The sequence below is a fragment of the Mustela nigripes genome, chromosome 5, assembly GCF_022355385.1.
Source record: "Mustela nigripes isolate SB6536 chromosome 5, MUSNIG.SB6536, whole genome shotgun sequence".
In the NCBI taxonomy this organism is placed as follows: domain Eukaryota; kingdom Metazoa; phylum Chordata; class Mammalia; order Carnivora; family Mustelidae; genus Mustela; species Mustela nigripes.
Window position 1 is genome coordinate 148,274,273 of NC_081561.1, and position 17,957 is coordinate 148,292,229.

The 17,957-nt window shown below is 47.5% G+C and overlaps 1 protein-coding gene across 18 annotated transcripts in view; it reads left to right on the forward strand.

Moving 5' to 3' along the window:
• The window catches only part of AFDN (afadin, adherens junction formation factor), a 97,764-nt gene that overhangs the window by 31,633 nt on the left and 48,174 nt on the right, over positions 1-17,957 (forward strand). For 11 of the 18 annotated variants that reach the window (XM_059401426.1, XM_059401435.1, XM_059401430.1 and 8 more), the window contains 9 exons: positions 611-873; positions 5,999-6,068; positions 9,586-9,701; positions 13,484-13,545; positions 13,672-13,877; positions 15,713-15,733; positions 16,461-16,606; positions 16,896-16,990; positions 17,401-17,666. In XM_059401426.1, the coding sequence (XP_059257409.1) occupies positions 611-873; positions 5,999-6,068; positions 9,586-9,701; positions 13,484-13,545; positions 13,672-13,877; positions 15,713-15,733; positions 16,461-16,606; positions 16,896-16,990; positions 17,401-17,666 (1,245 nt within the window). The remainder of the gene's footprint in view (positions 1-610; positions 874-5,998; positions 6,069-9,585; positions 9,702-13,483; positions 13,546-13,671; positions 13,878-15,712; positions 15,734-16,460; positions 16,607-16,895; positions 16,991-17,400; positions 17,667-17,957) is intronic. The other 7 variants (XM_059401431.1, XM_059401436.1, XM_059401437.1 and 4 more) reach the window with 1 other exon arrangement.

The following is a 17,957-nucleotide window of genomic DNA, read 5'->3' on the forward strand; positions in this document are numbered from 1 at the left end:
GTGTGTTCTTTAAATGGAGGCCAGCGTTTCTTACCCGTTTGAACTCAGCTGAGCTCCGGCAGCCTGCCCTTCCCCTGTGCGGGCAATTTCCCAGTGGCAGATGGTGGGTCGGGTTGGTTAGTGTCATTTGCAATCCTCACGTGCCCTCCTTCAGCACAGCAGTAAAACACGTAAATGGAATTTGTAATCCTAACGCCCTACCCAGATTTCTTCCTACCTCGCTGGCATTTGTTAAGGTGACCATGCACTTCTCAGTTCAGATTTACCGTGTGTCTCAAAGCAAGCTGCTCCGTGCTACACATAATGTGTTCTATTACTTTGACACTATTTTGACAGTGTTTACTTATTTTCGTACTGTGGGGAGGAATACACTTAAAAAGCACCAGAAATCTAGTTTACTTTGTATTCATAAAAGAGGAACTCATGGCTTTAAAATGCTGGGGTTTTGGTTTTTGTTTTTATGGGGGTGGAACTCATAACCTTGAGATCAAGACCTGAGCTGAGATCGAGTCAGCCACTTAACCAACTGAGCCACCGGGCGCCCCAGAAATTCTGTTGTTTTTAAATAACGTGTCCTTTATGATGAATGTTCCTTTGATTTTTATTTTAGCTCTTTGGATCAGGAATTCAGCCCCATCACTGTGACCTCACAAACATGGATGGAGTGGTCACTGTCACGCCAAGAAGCATGGATGCCGAGACTTATGTGGAAGGACAGCGCATCTCAGAGACAACCATGCTGCAAAGTGGGATGAAAGTGCAGTTTGGGGCCTCACATGTGTTCAAGTTTGTGGATCCCAGCCAGGACCACACTCTGGCAAAGAGATCTGCGGATGGGTGCCTGACGGCCAAGGCTCCCAGACAGAAGCCTGGGTAACTGCTCTCCATCAGCTCTAAGAGTTTAGAGTGGCTTGGCTTATGTGTCAGAGAATCTGAATTAGGCATACGTTACAGGTTGTTGCAGTTTTAAAATCAAAGTGTGGTTTGTTCTTGTTGATTTGGGTCGGTTGCCGAGGAACGAAGAAAGGGATCCTGACTTTATTGTAAAATTGGAAGTTGTGGCTGGTTCTTAATAGTTTTAAATTTTGTTTTTTTAGCCAGTAGTTTATTCTTTTATGAAGCACTGTGGTATTTTATGTAATCATCCCCATATCACCAATTTTTGTGGAGGTGTCTTTTTCTGATTGTGATAAGGACACACGGTGTGAAGTCTTCACAGGAGGAAGGGTATCTTAGCTCCCCCTGGTGCCCGTCCGAGGACTTGCACTGTGGCCGTCACCGAAAACCAGAGTCGTCGCTGGCCATCTAATCAAACTTCGTGCCCGGGAAGGGAGTAAAACTTGCGTTTCGGTAGTGGTAATTCTTTAAAGGAATGCGCAGTTTGGCCCCCTTGTCTGTCCTGCAGCCTGCGAGGGCGCGGTCCCCACGCACGATGCTGAATACAGCCACGGTCTCTGCCCACGGGCACAGTGCTGTGCCCCGGCCACACCGTGTGCGCGCGGTCTCCCTGCGGCTGCCTGCACCGAGCTCTGTCTGTGACTGACCTCTGCTCAGCCTCCCAGAGCTCATGCTCTGGGGCAGGTGGGATTTGTAGTCTCTTCGTGCTGGTCTTTCGCCAGTTTCTCCGCGCTGTGAGCTCGACTGCAGTCGTTCCCGGGGGTCATCAGTTCGTTCTGTGACCATCTCACATCCTGCCCAGAAGAAGGATGAAAGGCAGCTCGTACAAGGAAGACTTAAGGTCTTGCTCCAAGATAACACTTTGTTGGTCATCACACATGCTCCCCTAGGCACACGGGACATGGGAAATGTCATGGGCTGCTTGAGACCTTCTGTTCCCGGCTGCTCACCTCTGGCTCCGCATTTCTGCCAAGGACCAGTCTCCCAGTCCCCAAGGAAAACGGGCGTGGGCCTTGACTTCCCAAGGAAGCCCATTTCTGTCTGACTCGTCCTCCAGCTTTGAACAGAATGTGCCTCTAAACTCATCCTTCCGTTCTGTGTCAGGGAGGACCGGGAGTTTTCTCTTCCTTTTTTAATTGTATTTGCTTATGAGCCATGTCCGTATTTCTTGGCCCTCATCGTGACCTCTGCGTGGCCCCTTTGCTTCACCCGACAGTCCTGTTCAGGTGGTTTCCATTCTGACCTTCCATTCTTCAGGCCTGCGTCTTTTAGCACCAGATGGTGACAGGCCCGGGTACGCCTGAGGATCTTACTTGCCACTTACCTGGAGGGTGTTTGGCCAAAGAAGTCTTCGTGTGGAATGACTTCTGGCTGGTTGCATGTGGTTTCTCGGGAGTCTCTGTGGTTTTCCCCATCATGCTTCATGCCTGAGTGCTGGATGATCCTTACTTCGGTGGTAGGAGTTGCTGCTGAAGTGGCCCGACTGCACCTGTCCCATCACTGCAGCTCGGGGGTTCTGCTCAGCAGGATTGTCTGGTTTTCTGTATGTTAGGTCCCTCCCCAGTTGTTTTGCCACTGTGGCTCCTGCTTTGGAGGCTTGCCGGTGTCTGCTCTCATCTCGTGTCTAGCCAAAAGCAGAATCATACTAAGAACATGGCTTTGGTTTCTTTGATGGAAATACGATGTGAAACTTTATGTGTATTCTTATGTTTTTTCCTTACAGACCTGGTGAGAGCTGCACAGTGGCGGAATATGCCAGTACTTACACGTCCGTCTGTAAACCAGAACGGACTTTCATTTTTTTTTTTTAAACACTAATTTTGTCCCATTGTCAAGCTATTTTACAAATGTCTAGGTAGATAACCCATGGGGTTTTTTTTCCACAGGCATGTACCTGTGTTTTGTTATTGAAGTATAATGAGTGTCAGTTTCAGGTGCAAAGCGTAATGACCAATATGTGTATGTGTTGCTGAGTGGTCACCACAGCAAGTCCAGTTGCCATCATCACCCACCGGCCATGGGTCCTACTTTCTTGTGATGAGAACTTGCAGCATTAGCTCTCTTAGCAACTTACTAGGACTTTTTTTCTTTTCTCTCTCTTTTTTTTTAATATTTTTTAAAATTTATTTATTTGACAGAGAGAGAGAGAGAGAGAGAGATCCCAAGCAGGCAGAGAGGCAGGCGGGGGGTGGGGGTTGCAGGCTCCCCGCCGAGCAGAGAGCCCGATGCAGGGCTCGATCCCAGGACCCAGAGAGGATGGCCTGAGCCGAAGGCAGAGGCTCTAAGCCACCGAGCCCCCCAGGCGCCCCTGGCTGGGACTTCTGATACTGTGTTGAATGAACACAGTGATGACGTGGCGAGAGTGGGCATCCTTGTCTTGCTCCTGATCTTAGAGGAAGAGCCCTCAGCTCTTGATCATTGAAGATGATGAGTCTGTGGCCATGTCATGCGTGGCCTTTACTGTGTGGAGGTACATTCCCTCTCTACCCACTTTGTTGAGAGTTCTCATTGTAAATGGATAGCAGATTTTGTCAGATGCTTTTTCTGCATCTGTTGAGTTGCTCGTGTGGTCTTGATCCTTTACTTGGGTAATGCGGTGGAGCTCACTGGCCGATGTGTGGATGCTGAACCACCCTTGTTTGCGTCCCGGAGTAAACCCTCCTTGATCTTGGCAGGTGATCCCTTTCGTGTCATGTTGAACTCCGCTTGCTGGTATTTTGTTGAAGATTTTTGCGACTCTGTTCATCAGTGATACTGGCTGGTAATTCTCTTTTCTTGTGCCCTTGTCTGGTTTTGGTATCAGGGTGATGCCGGTTTCGTAAAATTAGTTTGAGAGAGGTCCCTCCTCTTCTCGTTCTTGGAGAGTTTGAGCAGGATGGGTGTTCATTCTTCGAGCATTTGGTGGAATCCTTCAGGAAAGCCATCTGGTCCTGGACTTTGGTTTGTTGGGTGGTTTTCGATGAACGATTCGATCCCCTCACTAGTACTCCGTCTGTTCAGATTCTCTATCTCATCATGGTTCAGTCTTGGTAGTTTGTGTGTTTCTAGGGCTTCATCCATTTTTTCCTAGGTTGTCTGGTTTGTTGGCGTATGGTTGTTTCTAATGGACTGTTAACGTTGTTTCTGGGTACCAGTTATCAAGTCTTCTCTTTTAATTTCTGATTTTATTTCCTTCTCTCTAGTAACTTCGGGCTTTGTTCTTTGTTTCTAGTTCCTTGAGGGATACATGCTGCATGTGTTCTCAACTGCAGGTTTCAGGGTCTGTGTCCTCAAAGCCTTAGTGAATGGTGGACTAGCAAGGTAGCACAGTTGGATGTTCGCGGTCAGGGTGGGATCTCTGTTGGTGCGTTCAGTGCCCTCTTAACCTCTCTGTGTGTGTATTCGTGGAGTACCTGTGTCGCATGTCAGTGTATCCGTGTGCTCTGGGCAGAGGAGGCTGAGACATGGTTCCTGCCCTCCGTAGTCATACTTAGATAATGTCATTAACGTCATGAATAAAGTCTTTCTGTAATCTTTTACGAATCCCAAGTGTAGTACAGATGGGTCCATGTGAAACTTTAAAGTCCTGTTAGCTTTGGGGGAAAAAATAAAGAGCTTTGTATGGTGTTGAGTAAGTTTGTTACGTTAGGATAAGAATTACAAGTGGGGTCAAGAAGGCTTGGGTTGTGTTTCTGTACGTCGATAGCATGAATTTAGGGATAGGTATTGTAGCCTTTGATAGATGGCACAGGTGAACTATCATACCCCTGCTTTCGCTATCAGGTGCGAAATAACTGAGTTTCCCAGGCAAACCATTAGAAACTAGGAAAACCGTTTCTGTGTTCTGTGAATATCTTGGTGACAAGAGGGTAGGTGACAGAGTATTTAGCTTGGAGTACAAGCTTTTACTTCTCCAGTTTCTATTTTGAAATGTGATCATTGTTTGGTATTACAAGATGATCTTATTTTCATAGTGATAAGGTAGAGGAGGAAGTTGTATCTGGTTTTCTAATTTGAAGAATTGTTTTGAACTTCTGCATCACTTGGGGTTTCATTTTGTAGATTGGGGTTAAATACAATTTTAAAGCTACCACAGCACCACGACACGACATGGTTGTCTCTCAGGTAGCAGAAGAGAGTGTCATTCTTTTTGATTACCTGGGGCAGGAGCCCAGGAGATTGAAGCACTAACCCATCCTGTTGGTTTCCAGGTGTTCTTAGGGCTCTTTTTCCCCCCTTTTCTGGAGCCTTTCTTTTGGGCTGGAATTAATGAATTGTATTTATCCTTATCTGTGCCAAAGAACCATAGCTTGCCTCAGGTTATTGACTCTTCAAAAGGAGATTTTGTTTGCTCTGAACTTTTCATTATGATGGTTTTAAAAAAATTGGTATTTTTAAAAAATTGTTTAAAATAGAATAACTCTTGATCTGATTCCTAACATTATACAGAAGTTCTCCATTTCTTTATTATAGCCTTAGTACTGGTATCCATGAGCTTTTAAAAAGTCATCAGATTGATTTCTGGAGGACGGCAGCTTCCCACCTGTGCGTTATCCTCCTATGAACACGGTTGCCCTCCGTGTCCGCACATGGGTTTATGGCGCTGGAGACCTCTGCACTCATTTATGTGCTGTGACGTGATGAGACACCTTGCTTTTTTCCTTTATGGTTCTTTCCAATTTATTGTTATTAAAATATAGTCTTAAAAAATAAGATCCTGAGAGTATCCAGTGTGTAGTGGTAAGAAAAGTTCATGAAGTTTTTTGTTTTTTAAAGATTTTATTTATTATTTGAGGGAGAGAGAGAGTGCGTCACAGTGGGAAGCAGGCTCTCCACTGAGCAGGGAGCCTGACGTGGGGCTTGGTCCCCTGGAATCATGACCTGAGCCAAAGGCAAACGCTTAACCAGCTGAACCACCGAGGTGCCCGGAAAAGTTCAAAAAATTTTAACACCTTTTTTTGTCTGTAACTTTTGTATGCTGAAAATCGATTGATTTCTTGAAGCTCTTTGAATTGGGATATTTAGCCGTTTCTTTTGTATTACTGAGAAAAAGGTTGTCTTATCATTTGAGAGTTACTAATTCTACGTATTTCTTTCTTTCTTTTTTTTTTAATCCTGAAAGAATTGTTCAAGAGACAGCTTTTGATTTAGGAGGAGATGTTCACAGTGGAACAGCGTTACCAACAAGCAAGGTAGGTGACGTACACGGCCTGCTGGGACTGTGTGTGTATAGCGTTGTAGGACACCGTGGATGAATTACTGGTAATGCGCTGGTAGGACGATTGTGAAGACAGAGAAGACCACACAGTGCTCTCTAGCAGGGTGGTGCTAATCTGACGTGCAGGCTTGTTGTGACACGTGACTGGCCTGAGGCCGCAGACCGTGCTTTCTCCTCTCAGCAGTACATCCTAGGCTCAGCCTCTGTCCCAGCTTCCCTGCTCTGCCCGGCGGCCTCCGAAGATAATGACCAGCGTGCTCTCATCCACCTGCCGCCTTTTCTCTGCATGCCGTTTGCTTCCACAGTTGCCCTCCTCTCGAATGATCAGGGAACTTGTCCTCATTTTGGTTTGCTATCACTTAGTAACAGACCACCCCAAAATGTAGTGAACCAAACAAAACAGCCCCGTTGTCTTTACAGCAGTGGTGCAGTGAGGTTTGGACTCTCCGGGGCTGCTTGTTTGCTGGTCTTGCTGGCGGTGACTTGCACTGCTGCGGTCCGCTTCTCGTGGGCTGCTGCTGGGCTGGCTGGGCCTCCCCGAGTTCCTGTCTTCCCAGGCTCTCTCCGCGGGAGCAGCCAGATGTTTTGGTGCTTCACAGCATCCTGGAAGTGACAGGCCTTCTTAGGCTTGGGCCAGAACTGGGGCCTGGCTTCGCTTCCCTGACCTTCCATTGGTTAAAGCCAAACACAGGCTTAGTGATGGCTCGGGGAAGGGGCTGCTCCTGGTGTGGCTGGCCGAGGCCACGTCCATGGTGCCCGGTCCGCTCTGTGTTTCCCTCCATTGGCCTGAGCCAGGTCCGCACCACGTACGTGGGGCACTTCATTATTTCAGCCGTGGGGTGTTGCCGTCCCGATCTCTCCCACCTTGGTGCTCAGTCCTCCTGCGCCTCCTCTGTTGGTGTCTTCTCCGTGTCTTCCCCCACTTGACTCCTCACGCTGGTCACGGACATAGGGCCCCGTCTCTCCCGTGTGTCCGTGTTCCCTGGGTGATCTCACGAGGTCAGGGAGTTAAAGTACATCTAGACATTAATTACCCTAAACTGTCTTTGGCCCTGACCTCTGCAGACTCCCAAGGCTTGCTTGCAACAGCTGTCGCGTTGTCTAAGACATGTATCAAGTCTAACACGGCGAAAACAGAACTAGCTTTTCTTTGTTTCCCTGCTCCTTCGCCGTCTCGGTAAACGATCTGCTCCCCTGAGGCGTTGTCCCCACAGAAGTCCGGCACTGGTTATGCCGGGTTCCTTCTCTGCCCTCAGCCTCCACGTTCAGTCATTGGCAAGTTCCGTTTGCTCTTCCTCTGGACTAGTCCACACGTGCCTGTCTCTGTCTGTCACCCCCGTGGGCGGTCAGGCAGAGGCCCCAGGCATCACACGGCGGGGAGTTTGCGTGGCCTCTGACCTTTCCTCTGCTGCCCTGGCCTGTCCGTCTTCTCCAAGGGCCGGGCTGCTGTTGGGAAAACGGGAACTCGACCCGTGGCCGCCCTGCTGTCACAGCCACTCGCCCCCACGTGCCCCCCACTCTCGCCTCTGACTCGCACAGCTCCTTCTGACCCGGCCACCCTGGCCGCACGCCTCTTCCCCGTCTGAAGCCTCGGGCGTGTTGCTCGTCCTACAGGATTTCTTCCCACGGCTTCTCACAGAGCGAGCGGCTCCTGATGCGGCCTCCGCTCACAGGGCACATCCGCGAGTGTCCGGGCATAATCGCCCCTTACTGTGATGCCTGCGCCAGCCTGCGCGGCCGTTGGATCCTTGGCGCGGGCGCCCACGGTGCGGCGCGAGCTCGGCGCAGGCCGGGTCTCACTGGGCGAGCTCACCGCTGTGCTGCTCGGGCTCCGGGAGCGCGTGGGCACCGGGGCCTGCAGAGCAGAGCTGCCGAGCCACCGTCTGAGCAGGTGCTCTGGGAAGCAGATGGGACTGTCCTCAGACAAAGCTGTTTCTAAGGGGCGCCTGGGTGGCTCAGTCGGTTGGGCGTGGGAGTCTGATTTCACCTCAGGGCTCTGCGCTCCGCAGGGTGTGGTTGTGACCATCCTCTCTCCCCCTGCCCCTCCCCTCCACGCGTGTGCCAGTGCACGCTCGCTTGCTCATGCTCTCTCTTTAAATAAATCCGATCTTTTTAAGAAAAGTTTAGTTTCTTTTAAAAGTGTATAGTTAAAACAGAAAACTTGGGTCAGTTAAGAAAAAGTAGAGAAATGAAAATCATTTTCACGTGGATGAAAATCAAATCATGTGGATGATCTAAATCATCCACAATTTATAGTTGGCTATTGGTAACACTTTGATAGATCCTTTTCTGAGCTCTTTATATCACCAATGTGTTCGTTTATACACTTGCAAACGATCAGGTATCCATGCGCACACACAAACCTTTCTGTCCTGTGGCCTTTGGCTCTGATTTCGTAAGCATTTTATTTGAAAATGGGCTAGATTTATTTTGTAATGTGTTAGCTTATAAACATACCCTAACTTCTCTATTGCCTTTTCACTTATTTACAACGATAGTCTGACCCGGTGTTCTTATTTCTGTGAATGTATTTTATGGAAGTAATCACATTTACAAGCCTGGTTGTCAGGACTCCCTGTCCTGGTGAACATTTTAAATAATGTATTCAAGGATTAGTTCCATGAACTTTGATAAATAAACAACAAAATGTTACACAACTGTTACAGTTCTATAACATAAAAATACTGTTAGATGTCTACAACATATGAGAGAGTATTTTTTTACAAAGTAGGTTATGACCTCATTTATGAAAAATAAAAATTGTAAAGATAAATACAGCCCAGTGTAACTCTCTGTTTGGTAAGACCAGAGTGATTTCTGTTATCAAACTCAATTTCTATAATCAAATATAATGGGAAATTTGACACAAAATTTTTGCTGCAGTGAATTTCTTTGTATAATTTTGCTGTGTTTTCTTACTCACATAGGCTGCTTATCTGTTTTGTCTGCCATGGGTTAGTTAGTCATGTGCCCTGCGTGGAAGAGTTTAAATGTACAGTTCTAGGCTGATGGAAATGGGCTTTTGCTTCTGCACTCAGTTTGTCTTTGGACGTTGAACTATGATGATTTTTAAACACTTTCTTAACAAGTGAAACAAAGACCCTGACTTTACATTGTGTATGTTCTCACCACTCTCTCCTTCCTTAAGAGAACTTTTTGGAGGAGTTGCTGCGGTTCCGGTACTGTTAGAGGAGCCCTTGCACTCACGTAGCCTCCTTCCTGACTGTGTTCAAAGCCCACGGCTAGCTCTCAGCAAAGGAAAGGGGCTGCGGGCTTTACTGCTCTTTCAGTGCCCATGTGTTTGGGGGCATGAGAATGCGCACTGGCGTCCGCAGCGGTGCCGCGCCTTCTCATCTCTGCCCCTGCCCTGCATCCCTCTCCTGCCTTCCCCTGCCTGGCAGCCTGGCATCAGATCTTCACCGGCAGCAGTCGGTGTGCACCCGGGTGGTCCGCACGATGTTCTTAAGTGCTCTGTGTCTCCCCCGGCTTAGAGCGCCACGAGGCTGGACGGCGACCGGGCGGTGCCTGCCTCCGGCTCGGCAGAGCGCGGGATGGTGAAGCCGATGATCAGAGTGGAGCAGCAGGACTGCCGCAGGCAAGAGAGCAGGTAGGAAGCCGCTCCGCTTTCCGCAGGAAGGAGTGAAGGTGTTCCCGGAAAGCGCTTGGGGGAGAGATGATTGAATCGACACTGGTTTGGCTGACATTTGTGGGGGGTTACTTTGTTTCCGGCCACTGAGCTGAACAGAGACTGAGCTCCACGAGCCGGGGTCCCCTTACCCCGGGGCCACTGTGTCGTCGGTCCGGGTGCAATGGGGAACACTTAGAGATGTTTCTGTTTTAGATGGGCTGTTCTGTGAAACGTGGAGAAAGGGACTTTTCCTGGATGTTACTGTTTGATCCTTTTTAATGTGAAGATAATCTAATCATTTCCCCATCTGTATACAGAATCCTTCCATATTTAAATATATGAAGCCAGGCAGCCTTCAGATGGAGCTTTTAGGATTTATCAAGTGCCGCGTTACTGTGTCTTACATTCTGTCGAAAAGCATGGCCGTGAACATCTGTTTCTCCTGCCTTGGTTCTTGCCTAGTGTTCTTGAATAGAGAACATCTGCCTTTTGTTATTTCCTTTTCTTATGAATTTTAAGAGCATACTACCTTTATTAGAATTCTACTTCCTTGTGATTTTTAATTGCTTAGAGTTGCAAAGTGATGTCGGTGCCTCACACATTGAAATAACAGGCGCTGAGCTCTGGGTGTGGCTCCAGCGCTTCCCCAGCAGGGCCCTGACCATGCAGACGGCAGTCAGAAGAGCTCAGGAGTGCCGTGCACGTCCCCTCTTTATCAGCAGCAGACCTGGGCTCCGCTGGGCTCGGGGTGACCGTCTCCTGGTGCCATTCTAGCTGTTGTCCCTCGGGGTCCCCTTAGGGAGGCAGGTGAGTGGCTGCGGTCGTGCTTCCACTTCCCGTCTTCCAGTAGAGGGCGCCGTGCGTCGCGTGTTCGTCAGCTCAGTTAAGGCCGGACGGACTCCGTTGCAGATCCAGGCAGGAATCTCAGGTTTTCCCGGGATTTGTCCTGCACTTTTGGTTAGTATTCAAGACTTTTGTGGGCTGTGTGAATTCTTTTAGGTGTAATGGTAAGTGTACTTTCTGGGTCTGTACTTGTTTCTGATGGTGTGTTCTAGAGTAAGATACTTCAGACGGTGAGCTAGTACCGGACAGAGTGTCTCTGCTTATAGTGTATACGGTGACCCGGAGGAACGCATCATCGTTCTTAGCGCAAGACTATTTGAATGGGGAGAGGAGAGGGCACTTAGAGCAAGATCAGCAAGTGCGTGTGTAGCGTGTGTAGTTGGTGAACACGGTGTCCAGTAGCTGCCTGGCAGCTCGCCATGTTGTAGGATTTTACTAGGGGTTTTGTTGGAACTATGGCGGTGTACTACTTCGATACTACCACAGTGATGGAAACAGATGATTCTTCTGTTTTCAATTTTTGCTTTTCATGTATATAATGTGAGAAGAAGCAGTGCCTCACTTAATTGGTACATTCCTGGAAGTCTTAAGTTGTTAGATATTTTAAAATACTGATTTTAGTCAGGGAAAAAAAATCTTTTCGAATAGTGGAGTTCCTTACGTTATGACTGACACATTATTTTCTTTGGTGAGAATTTAAATTCCTTATTTTTATCAGATTTGTTAAATTGATGAAACCACGAGTTGGTAAGGTTCGTCCGGTTTGTTGTGTGGATAGTAAATTTGGAAGTTAACTGCTTATCTGTAACTTCAGATGGCTGTAAACTAGCACTTAAGAGAGACATGTTGGGCATTTAAATTCTTTTGCTTCTAAAAGCTTTTTTAATAGCTGAATTGTTGAGCTGAATCCAAATTTTGTAGTCACAGACATAAGAAAGCATATAATCCCATGGAAAGACTCTTGTTTTTATTTCTGGTGTTTATAACAGTCCGACGAAACCTGCTGTGTTTCTCCTTGTTGCTCCTTCAGTTCCCCGGGGGAGGTAGGGTGGCGGGACACAAGCTGCTGGGGACAGTGGCCATGGGCTCTTCTCCCTCTCAGCTCCTTTCTTGAAGAAGTTGTCACAGGAGCCAGTTTATTGAGGGAGCATCACAGCAGTGACGCCAAACGCAGAAACCAGGCAGGTTTGTCACTGTTTGTCCAGGGCCGGGAGCCTTCAGTGTTGCTATACAAGTGACTGGTGTTCAGCTCCCTGACAGCTTCGTGAGCACGGCAGCGCGGCTGACTCGCCCTCCCACCGGATGGGACGCTCTGTTTGAACACTGACCTCAGTTTTATTAAGCCAGTCCCTGCCCCTGTCCTGCTTTCGTCCCTGTGTAAGTCATTGTGGCCTCACTCCTCACTTCCCAGTGAAGTTTGTGGGAAGGCACACACATTTCTTTGCTTTTGCTGTCAGTTTATTTATTATTTTTTTTAAGATTTTATTTATTTATTTGACAGAGATCACAAGTAGGCAGAGAGGCAGGCAGAGAGAGAGAGGGGAGGCAGCAGAGAGCCCGATGCAGGGCTCTATCCCAGGACCCTGGGATCATGACCTGAGCCGATGGCAGAGTCTTAACCCACTGAGCCACCCGGGCGCCCCTGCTGTCAGTTTTAATTTTCTTAATCTGACGTAAGATTTTTGGAAAGTTTTTCCATTACCTGTTACCTGGGGTAGGGTCACTCCGAGTGTGCGCATCTGAACTAAAGTGGTAAAGATTTAAACTGGGAATCTAATCACTTGCCCGTTTTGTTAGTGGTGAGGGGCAGCTGACAAATGTCCTACGTGAAATACAGCTGGGAGCCAGCCAGCTTCAGTAATGATTAAATTGCCTGAAATTCTAATCACGTGTCTGCGTGAAAGAGTAGTTAAGTTACACTGAAGCCATCCATCGAGAACAGTATAAATCTAAGGTAAGGAGATCCACATTGGGTCTGTAATGATTTTACAGTTTAGAAATTCTGTGCTCACTAGTGGCTTTTGGGTGTTATTTGAGCACAGTACACCACACAGAGCCCTGCTGTACACTGTGCCCCAGTGGACACATGCCTCCAGATGTGTGTATTTATAACTGAAAGAAGAATTTTACACAACAGTGAACCTTCTGTCCTACCAGCGGGGGCAGGGTCATCCACTATTTGGAGAACTCTTCTATGGAAATAGTGACGTCCTGACCTTTGTAGTACTTTGATCCAGGATACGTGGAAATACGTAACGTTGTTCAGCGCAGATTCTTCCAAGTGATCCAAATCTTGGCTGCTCTTAGGTTCTGTCTCTTGGCAGTACCTTGTTTCATGGTGTCTGGCTAAATGAGGAGGGGTGTCTGAGAAAAGTGTGAGTTGGATGTCTTTTTCTGAAGGTGGGCTCCCCTGTGAGCGTCAAGAAACACTACTACGAGGTGCCTGAAGGGGTCTGTGGGCATCCTCTTCTCTGAGATTCATCAGAAGCCAAGGGCAGCGTCCGGCTCTTAGGAACTTATTCTTCGTGTAGGAGCTCAATTTCAGGCTCATGGTGGTTTAGCTTTTCTCGTGTCTCCCGCAGTGGCTTTTCGTTGTGACCTGAGCCATTGCCATGGCAGGTGTGTGACAGCCTGGTCACCCTCCTCCACACGACACCGTGATGAATAATAGAGACTCGTGTTCAGATCAGTTCTCACGATGGAAGCAGATACGTCAAGGAGCTGACCTCTGGGAGGAACAGGGGTAGGGTCACTCTGAGTGTGCACATCTGAGCATTGGAGCGCTTCCCACGTGCACACGAGGCGTTGGGGGTGTGTTCTCTGTAAGCGCCGTGCAGAGACGGTTACAGCCGTTGCCGAAGTAGGCACAGGTTGCTAGTGCTGTTACGATCTCAGAGATGGCTGCTTTCTACTTGCAGAACTCAGGACGCTCCTGGGCCCGAGCTGGTACTGCCTGCGAGCATCGAATTCAGGGAGAGTTGTGAGTAATTTCAGATTCCATTGTTAGTGAATTATTTCTTGTTCCATTTTCCTCCATCTGATTTTCATGGTTTTTTTTTGTTTGTTTTGTTTGTCTGTTTGTTTCTTTTTTGAAATCTTTTCACAGCTGAAGATTCATTTTTATCTGCCATCATAAACTATACTAATAGCTCTACAGTCCATTTTAAGTTGTCACCTACATATGTATTATATATGGCGTGTCGGTATGTATTGTCTGGCCAGTGCAGACCCGATGCCAGCCCCGGCGAGCGCACGCACAGAGTGATTGCTGTAGTGCACAAGATGGTGAGCATGATGGAGGGGGTGATCCAGGTAAGCCGCAGCGCACGGCCGGCTCAGTGCGCGCCGCTCCTCCCGGGGCCTGCCCGCCCCATGTCTGACTTGCCCAGCTCTGCAGAGAGCATGGGCACTCATAGAGCTTTAAAAGTGGACAAGAAATGTCAGCTGGTTTTCAGCCGGTTTTCTCCTTAATCTCTGTGGGAATGTCATGATCACAGTAAAGATCCTTAAAATGGTGGTGGTTGTGAGAACACGTTAAGATGGGATTTTTTTTTTAGAAAAAATAATTTGTTGAGGTGAATTTCACATTAATGTAAAATTAACCATTTTAAAGCGACTCATTCAGTAGCATTTCGGACATTCACAGTGTTGTGCAGCAACCACTTGTGGTTCCAGAACATTCCCATCACTCCAAAGTAAAACCCTGTGCCCACGAAGCAGTTTGTCCTGGCAGCCGCCCTCTCAGAATCTCCTCAAGGTTCTGCAGGCGTTCGCTCTTTCCACTGAGAGCGGGACAGCGGCAGGATTTCTGTGGATTTTTGATAGCACTCATTTAGGTGTGACGTACGTCATGACATTTCTCGATGATATGATCACAGTCTTTCGTAAAACTGCTAAAGCGTAAGAAAGTAAGGGTATTCTCTTTGTAGTGTGGTTTGTTTCTTGTGAAGTACTCTTCGTCTGTAAAATTGGCATCGCAGTTTTCCAAACTCACAGATAATTTGAAGATTTAATTTTAAGTCCTTGAAAGTCAATGCGAAGTTAAATTTTTTTTTTTTTTTTTAAGTTTTTCTGAACCACTTATCAGAGCTGTTATTCGGTCACGAAATACAAAACTCTAGTTATGTACTGTGAAGCAGCCTAATTGGATGATTTGGTGGTTTCCCTCCTGTGAGGACAGTTTGAGCAAACAAATCTGTTGATTCCTTCTGAATTATTTCAAAAGGCCAAATTTTTCAAGAACTGTTTCTCTTATGTTTGAGGGGTGAACCTGTGAATCTAATGGGCTTACAGTTCTTTTCCCCAAGTGAAGAAACAAATCCAAAAAGGATGGTCATTTTATTTGGATCCCATTTTGTGTTCCCTCTCTTCCTAATTTACGAACAAACAGGGATTTCCTTTTAGTTCAGAGCCATTGTCTGTCTTCCCTCCTGTTTGCATTTCTAAAGCCCGTTTCAAATTGGGAAATTCTTTCATCAGACTACTACTGATAGACTTTTTCTGATTGCATTGGAACTAGTCTATGAAATCATCATTATCAAAACAGGTCTATTAAAACACATTTAGGGGTTAGTATGTGATCGGAGGAGTCTTAAAGTTTTAGGAAAGAACCGTAGTAATGAATAAATTCTTTAATTTGTAAAAACCTACTTTGAAAAACCAGTTACTCTGTTTTAGTATAGTTATTTCTTTTATACATTTAAAAAATTTTAACTTTTATTTTTATTGTTTCTGTTGGTCTTTTCTGTCTCTTTCATCCTGTTAAACCAGAGGATAGAAACTCCTCTTACATACCTCGAAGTAGTCAGACACACGAGATCATTGAAAGACATTAAGAAGTCCTTCATTTGTAAATCTTTTAAAGAGATCAGTGTGTTCCCGTGTTAAATGTCACATGTCTGTAAATTCTGGGATTCCCTCCCTTACTGCGCCAGTATTAAAAACGTAGAACTGATCCTTTACATCACGTACTTCCAAAGCGGTTTCTGAGCCAGGAGTGAATATGTAATTTGGGAATGACAGAACTAAATGTCGTACCTTCATGTCGTACCTTCATGTTAGTGTTTTGATTTTTTTAAACTATCATGATTGTTTACAAGTTTCTTTCTCTCGTTCTGCTTGATTTCCCTTCGTCTGTTTTTCTCCAGGAAGTAGACCAGGTTGATCAGGTAGGACGTGCTGCTGGGAACTGGTCCTGGCTTTGTCGGCTTAGCTGAGTTTCTCGCGCTGCTTCCATGTCAAACACAACACTCCAGCAGCCGGACTGGACGGTTCATAACACTCATTCAGCAACTGAAACATGCAGTACTAAATCCTTTTTTGACTGTGCAACCCTTACCAGCATTTCATAATTTCTGCTTAATGCACTTCAGTGTGGATATGAAATGACGGAAGTTCTGTTTCTCCTCTTTTCTTGTTTACCCTTGGTTCCTATTCTTTGGATCTCATCTGAGGTTGCCTGGCCTGCTCATGTGGTCGGGAGACAATGCGATAGATCAGTACTTGATAGCGAGTTGCTCGGCGTCCGAGCCAGTGACTGCGCGTATCAGGGTGGCTGTGGGTAACGGTGGATAGACGCGTGTGTCCTTCACAGATTACCAGATAATGCACAACCTCCAATTGGGTGTTGTAGGGTATGATACCTGTTTTCGGCCCCGATTCTGTCTGTGGGGGCCACCTGGATCCATGTGTCTGTCCATGAATCCCGAGGGGTTGCAGTTATGCTGCTGTGAACGCATCCAAATTCCTTTGCAAATATCTGGTATCTGTGGTAAATACCTTGGTGACAATGGGAAGGTACTGGTCTATCTCAGCAGCTTTTCAAGAGCATTCCTTTGTATTTTCGTTCTTTTTGTTTGTCTTGGGGTTGCTTATGGAAATCCATTCTGTCTACAGAAGCAGAAGAACATCGCAGGGGCACTTGCCTTCTGGATGGCCAATGCGTCTGAGCTGCTCAACTTCATTAAACAGGACCGAGATCTTAGTCGAATCACACTGGACGCCCAAGACGTTTTAGCACACTTGGTTCAGATGGCGTTTAAGTAAGGAGCACATTTTTGGAGATTGCACTCTTCTGTAGAGAATTTTTTTAAGGTTTTTATTTACCCTGATTGAAGATGAATAGCGAGAAACATGAGTAGCTGTGTGCCAGATGTGTTGATTTAGGAAATTGAATTTGTTGAGCTGTGTTTTGAGACTCCTGAGACTCAAACTATCGTACTGTAGATGGAAACTGTTTCTCAGCAGTGTGAACTATTCCGTTTGTGATGTCATGTCTGACAATAGCGGTGCGTCCTGCTGGGGTTATTAAAATTGCCTACGTATTTTCAGATATCTAGTTCATTGTCTTCAATCAGAACTGAATAATTACATGCCAGCCTTTCTGGATGACCCTGAAGAGAACAGCCTGCAAAGACCAAAAATAGGTTAGGATGCTCGTTTTTTCCTCCCGTCGTCTCCCCTCCCCCCCCCCCAGCTCTCCTCCTTCCCTCCTTCTGTTTAACTTCATTTTAATATTCACTGTCGTAAGAAGGAGGTATTTTTAGAATGAATGAGATAAACTGTTGGATTTGCTATTTAGTAAGTCACAACCACCGTCTGTTTTGTTTTAAGAATAGCTCCGGTTTTGGGGTGTCGTGCTTTGTCAGGAAGTCTCTGGGGTGAGCGGCAGGACACGTGGTTAGCCCCCGTGTGTGGTTTCAGACCTGCCTGCCGCCTCCCATCTGAAGAGACTCGTGTCTCAAAAGCGACCACGTAGCCCTTCTTGCCGTACCGGCCGCTTCGTGCGGTCCCCGTTCTCACGAGACTCTTGCTTCCGTCCCGCGTCTCCGCACAGATGACGTCTTGCACACGCTCACGGGAGCCATGTCTCTGCTGCGGCGCTGCCGCGTCAACGCGGCGCTGACCATCCAGCTCTTCTCACAGCTCTTCCACTTCATCAACATGTGGCTCTTCAACCGACTGGTCACCGACCCCGAGTCGGGGCTGTGCTCGCACTACTGGGGGGCGATTATCCGCCAGCAGCTGGGGCACGTGGAGGCCTGGGCGGAGAAGCAGGGCCTGGAGCTGGCGGCGGATTGTCACCTCAGCCGCATAGTGCAGGTGAGCTGGCGCGACTTTCCTGCCCACAGGTCGTGCGCCTGGTTCTCAGTGTCTCGTTCCGTCGGAGGCAGCCCTGGGATTCAGCCACATCAGTGGCCCCCGGGGGGTGTTTCGTGTGCTCCCCTGAAGAGGCGGTGGGGCGCTGGTTTGCCTGGGTCTCTGAGACAGCCTTCCGCCAGCCCCGTACTGCAGCAACAGACGTTGTCTCACAGGCCAGGAGGCCAGGATGCCAGGACGCCAAGGTCAGGGTGTGGCCAGGGTGGTTTTCTGCCTTCATTTTCACAGGTGTTC